This window comes from Ascaphus truei, chromosome 16, assembly GCF_040206685.1.
Source record: "Ascaphus truei isolate aAscTru1 chromosome 16, aAscTru1.hap1, whole genome shotgun sequence".
NCBI lineage: Eukaryota > Metazoa > Chordata > Amphibia > Anura > Ascaphidae > Ascaphus > Ascaphus truei.
The window spans coordinates 12367890-12373888 of record NC_134498.1 but is presented as its reverse complement, the minus strand read 5'-3'; the positions used below and the strand labels follow the sequence as shown (position 1 = coordinate 12373888).

Sequence of the window (5999 nt, the reverse complement as noted above, 5' to 3'; positions counted from 1 at the left end):
ACGGCCACACATGAAGCCTCTGAGGGCCACATGTGACAACCTGGGCAACCCAGAGGTGACTCTCTAAAGCTGGAGGCTCAGGGGCAATGTGAGGAAGTAATTCTTCAGAGATAGAGTGGTAGAGGCTAATTTAGTAAGGGCATTTAAAAATGCTTGGGTTAGACATAAGGCTATAATAAATACAGAAGAAAGCCTAGGAAGAAGTAGGGTCTGGGGTTTTACAGCAGACAGGAAAATGGGCCGACTAACAGGGCCAAATGGTTCTTATCTTCCATAACATTCTATGTGAAGCGCATCACCTTCCTATCCCTCCCAGCAACATATTCAGAATGCCATTGCTTTTATTAATTTGATGTGAAATGATAGACAGACCACTTGTTTCACAATGTAGAAATTAGGGTTACCAGTAAACTCTAACATTTTGTGGGAGGCTACACTTGCTAACCTCCCGTTCCGATGTGGAATAGGAAAGGGCAGGTATATTTACAACCAAGGAGTTTTAACACTTAGTATTGTATTGTATGTCTTTATTCATATAGCGCCAAAACTGTTCTCAGAGCTTCACAAAGAATACAGTATAGGGAATTATAATACAATAAGTGAAGCAAAAATCAGACCATAGGAAAGGAAATCCCTGCCCCGAAGAACTTGCAATCTAAGAGGTTTGTGGGGAAACTTACAGAGAGAGCAGGTGAGGGAATAAGTGCTGTAGATGGCAGTGCTTGGCCACAATGGGTGGTATAAGTGACTGTGGGACAGTAGCCATGAGTGCAGGCTTTTGGGATGCTTGATTTGTGGGGCAAGTTTTAAGGTTAGTCAGTGTTAAATGAAAAGGCTAACACCATTTACAGGGGAAGAGATGGCAGGGAGGCGTGGGTAAGATCAGGTGTGCATGTCTATAAATGTAAGCCATTTATACAATAAGAGCCCACTTATTGTTACGTAAGCTGTTACTTACCTTTTTAGACATCTTCCTGGGTTTTCCATCCATGATGATGAAGTTGCCAACCAGTTAAGAAACAAATAAGTGAACCAGGCAGCTTATGATCAGTGTCAATATCATTGGCCTAAAGATGGTCCCCAGGTGATCGGATTGTGCTTTTTACCTGAAAACAAATTTGCCATATTACGACAATTTACATGTCAGTGAAAGATTGATGTAATGCGTTTCTTATAAGATATGCAATTTGTTTCCCTATCAAAACGCTGGTTAATGAGTCAGCTAATTTAAGGCAGAAACAGACACTGTCTGGTGCTGAAAGACACTAAGGGGCCTATGCAGAGAGCAGCGAATTTTAAAATTGGCGAATTTATTAAAAAGTAGCTTTTTTGGAGAGTTTTATTCTCCATATGCAGAAAAGTGCGAATTCTGCTATGTTTAACATGGATGCGTGTGGCGAGTTTAAATTGGCGAGATGCGCGCTTCAGAAACGTGTAAAAACAAATTCGCGCCTTTTTTTTCCCTTTGCAATGGCCGCGAGCGGCAGCTTCTTGCCAGTTTTTTCTGGCGAGGCAAAAAGGAGACAATCGCGCCATTTTATTGGCGCGAACAGCCGCTAGATGCCGTTCGCGCCTCTCTGCATACGGATATTTTTAAAACTGGCGAGATTGAGGTTCTCGCCAGCCGCGAGGCGAGTTTTACAAATAGAAAAGAAAAATTGGCGCGTTTTTCGGAACTCGCCATTTTCTGCTGCTTTCTGCGCGATTTTCTCCAAAAAATGGCGAATTTCAAAATAGCGCTGCTCTCTGCATAGGCCCCTATGGCCTATTCATGTAAATTGACCTTAAAAGGACCATTTTCTTAAACATAGATTTTTTTAATCAGCCCCCTAGCTGGGAAACAGGGCGTCTCTGGAGCTGTAAAAATACAGAATTGTGCTCTTTATATATACAAAAAGGAATAAAGTGACCAGTAATAGTGAATAACTTAGTTTTCAAGCAAATATGGTGAACAAACAAAACGTTCTATCTTTCCCTGCTGTCCAAGTAAGTCTCTCTCACCCAGAGAAGAAATAGTCCAATGCAAAAAAAAAAAAATACCCAGGGTATCTTCTGTGCACTTCTGTGCACTTCTGTGCACTTCTGTGCACTTCTGTGCCTAGCCGGCTTGAGATGTAAGTATCTCGGGAAACCAGAGGTGTCTGAATATGATATGAACACGGTTGAGCTCTAAAGACCCCGTGCTTCAAACCTAGTTTAAGGCATCATCCGACACCAGAATGTGTCTTATAGCATTGGGTACCAAATATGAATCTTAATCTTATAGTACTCTTGTAGCCCATTGTTTTCAGTGTCAAATAAGTGGCCTTAAAACCATATATTCCTCTAATACTGATGAAGTTAATTTTTTTTCCACAACAACCCTTGATATAGGTCTGTCTTTGAATCAAATGCCCCCTCCCTGTGGAAAACATAGCTAAGAAAAAAAGATGGAAAGGAAAAGCAAGAACACATTTTTTTTTAACATTCATTTTATGCCAGGAGCTAAATTCTCATTTGCTACAATAATATCACAGTGTTTTTCACCTGCGGTTCCTAGGAACCTTAGGGTTCCATGGGCATCCCTAAAGGGTTCCCTGCAATTTACGGTTGTACAGTATATCTTTATATCTATAGGGCCATCCAGGTACACAGCACTTCACATTAGCAATACACGTGACATCATATTATAACACATAGTGGGAACAAGCGCTTCGGACATGAAAGTAATAATTGGAAATAAAGTCCCGGCCCCCAAAAGCTTACAATCTGATCTCAGACACGCTATTAGAGAGGGTTGGGGTTCCTTACACTGCATTTGAGCTCATAGGTGCTATTAGAGAGTATTGGGGCTCCTTACTACGCATCTGATCTCAGACGCGCTATTAGAGAGGGTTGGGGTTCCTTCGAATGCGTGGTCTGCCCTGGAAGTGGCAGACTCGGCTTCTGTTCGCCTCATCACTGACACAGCGATCAGGTGATTGCTCCAAGGAGCAGTCACATTGTCGCAATACACCGGAGATGTGGAACTGTGGTGCCATTGCTCTCCAGCAATCAATGGGTTACATCATTTTTTGTATTCTTTTCGCAACCCAAAAATGCTTCCATTGTTTTGACTGACAGTATGGAGGCTGAAAGGGGATGGAGTTTAAGTGTCAGACTTTTTAGCTCTGCTTAACTCAGTGTTTTATCAAACCAGAGTGCCTCAGACTAACTGATAAGGCAATCAGATTTATTCACAGCCACCACGTCAAATACCCAACTAAAAACCCATGGAGCAGGACAAGGAAGAGATCAAACTGAATTCCTTTAATAAAACCTGGTCATTTGTAGGTAAAAATAGTTACATACTGAAACCGCAACAAAAAAAATACTTACACAGAAATAGTAGACTATATGCAGTGACTATATGCAGTGACTGTTAATACAACGTACGAGGCACCACTACTTTTAATTTACAAATCCAGGCCTCCAATACATACATTATTTACCTACATTTTATTGTATTTTTAAATAAAGTTTATGTATTGTCTAAAGACGCTGTGTTTTTATATAGTCTTCACAGCCCCGTTCTATAATGCAGTCCCAGAATCTTTGCACGAATGTTTCATCCGTTTTTGTTTTCTACACTGCACCACTATTTTTGTGAAGCCATTTAACATGGCTGCCTGTACCCACACATCTGTTGGAGACCCACACATCAGGCTTTGGGTTAGTGGCATCAGAGAGAGAGCATTGTGAAAGATACATTGATACACTGCTGATAAGGTTATATTACCTTTTGCTTTATCTTCTGGCTGCTGATGCACAGGATCCCTGTAGCTCTGCCTGTGATCAGGAAGCAGGCTGCAGTGCAGCACAGGTGCCGGTGTGTGCAGTGCTGACCTGAGTCTCACTCTCCCTGCATAGCACATTCCCTGAGCATGCGCAGAGACCATACCTCAGCCTGTCTGTGCAGAAAAGCATTGTGGGTAGCAGGCTGCAGATTCGAGGCAGCGGTTTCGAGCCGAGTGACTAGTTAACCTCTACGTGGCTGAATCAGCCTGACGGATTCCGCTAGCAATGGGTTAACTAATGCCCTGATTCCAGCACTGTGCTGTGGATTAAGGCGCAGAGTGAAGCAGGGGGTCTTCAGAGCTGCACTGAGGACCTCTTGCTTCCCCAGATACTTATCTCAGGAGGGGGTGCCGGGACTAGCTGGGCTGTGGGGCTATCAAAAGGGCGGCTTAAATAATATGTATATGTATATATACAGTATATGAGAGATAAGTATAGATACAGTACACCGCATGTTGCTCCATTCTGTGGAAGCTGTCGCTTTGTTCCACTCTCCAGCACATACCCCGCCGCACAGAGTGGGACTTGGTCACTGATCTTCCTGGGATCTTGAATTTGTCACGACGATTTGCCGCTGTGTAATAGCTGCAAAGGGAACAGGCCCGCGTGACATGGAGGAGAACATTGTAGGGAAAAAAAACGTGCGGATTGTAATAGTATGATATCTGTATGAGCATGTGTAATAAAGTGATATTTTAAAAATGCATGCCAGTTACTATGTGTTACTTATATGATAAAATGAATAAAAATGTAATTACCAGAAGTGGGGTTCGAACCCACGCGGACATACGTCCATTGGATCTTAAGTCCAACGCCTTAACCACTCGGCCATCCTGGTAACCATGTGATAAACTGCAATTCTGTTCCTTACAAGGGTGAGAGTGCGAAACTGTTAATGATATAACGTTCCTCCCTTTTGGAGTTTGCTGCTGGTATAAAGGGTCTTACAGCTAGAAAAACAAAATGACCAATTCCTGTGCTCCTACCAATTAGAATAAAATAAAATAGTGATCTCATGATAAAGGGTTATTTTGTTAAACCTTAAAAGGTAGGTAGAGCGGATATGGAGAGTCAATTTTAGTAAAGGGGAAGGTTTCACAGCGCGTTGCAGGCACCTCGCCAGGGGAAAGCTGAGTCCATAGTGTGGGAGACCGCGCGGAGGCGTCCGCACGGGCACGATCAGATTGCCTTAAGGCAGTGATTGCACCCATAGATTGTGCGGGCACATGCAGGCTTGGGAATTGTAAAAGTATATATTTAACTTGACGTTTGTCAGGAATCCGTTACACTTAAACTGTGCTAGGAATATTTTTAAAATATATTTTTTTTAAAAATGTAAAAATGTAATTGGCGACAGCAGAATTGTTTTGTTCTATATAAAAATAATAAAAATTGGAGAATGCGGGCATCGATCCCGCTACCTCTCGCATGCTAAGCGAGCGCTCTACCATTTGAGCTAATCCCCCTGCTGGGTAAAAGAACAAACCAAAATAGGAATGGTCTTTCAATGCTCAGCACAAAGAAATGAGCAGTTGATATACATAACACAAGTATCCTGTCTATGTGCATCGCCTACAGTTGGGGTTAACGTGGGATGCTAGAGGTGGCCCTTGGATTTCAAATTGGGCCCCAGAGACCATCAAGGATTTTTTTTAGAACAATTCATGCTACAGCAGACCTAGCAAACAAAATAACTCCATCAACTGCTGCTGACCAGGCTTTGGAGTTTGCCAGATCAGAGCTTCCAGGCAGCCTGTAATGAAAGTAACAGATGACCCAGATGCATCCCATCTGACCTTTGGGTCATGGATTGCTGGGCAATGCCTTTGGCACTGCTACTTACTGGAGAAGTGTATTCAGCCTACCAAGCTCTCTCCACAGAGCAAGGGTTGGACTATAAACAAATCAAGGCTGCCATTCTGGACTGGCTAGGTTTAACCTCGGAGACCTATCATAACTAGTTCCGGACCTACCAAAGTACCTACCAAAGTACACCCAAGGAGATATACTGGGCCTTCGCACAGCAACTGTGAGATTGGTGTATCCGCTGGCTCCAACCGAAGGAGCATAGTAAAGAAAAGGTCATGGAACAAGTTATCTTGGAACAGTTTGTTCAAGTTCTGTCTGCTCCTGACATGACGGGGTAAAGTGTCATGCCCTCCTTTGGCAGTGCAACTACTAGA

General features: G+C 42.9%; 1 protein-coding gene and 2 non-coding genes across 9 annotated transcripts in view; all 3 read right to left on the bottom strand.

Annotated features, from left to right (window-relative positions):
- Window positions 1–4388, bottom strand: part of LOC142467290 (uncharacterized) — a 62070-nt gene extending 57682 nt beyond the window's left edge. For 2 of the 7 annotated variants that reach the window (XR_012788353.1, XM_075572772.1), the window contains exons 1-2: window positions 3758–4388; window positions 959–1106 (exon numbers count right to left, since the gene is read on the bottom strand). Coding sequence is in view for 3 of the 7 variants with exons in the window: in XM_075572772.1 (XP_075428887.1) it covers window positions 959–991 (33 nt within the window). In the remaining 4 variants the exon portion in view is untranslated. Of the gene's footprint in view, window positions 1–958; window positions 1107–3757 lie in introns of those variants that run through there. The other 5 variants (XR_012788352.1, XM_075572774.1, XM_075572770.1 and 2 more) reach the window with 5 other exon arrangements.
- A 183-nt stretch (window positions 4389–4571) lies between these two features.
- Window positions 4572–4654, bottom strand: TRNAL-UAA (transfer RNA leucine (anticodon UAA)). Its single transcript has one exon. It is a non-coding gene; the product is annotated as a tRNA-Leu (tRNA).
- A 555-nt stretch (window positions 4655–5209) lies between these two features.
- Window positions 5210–5282, bottom strand: TRNAA-AGC (transfer RNA alanine (anticodon AGC)). The gene has a single exon. It is a non-coding gene; the product is annotated as a tRNA-Ala (tRNA).
- Between the last annotated feature and the right edge of the window lie 717 nt (window positions 5283–5999).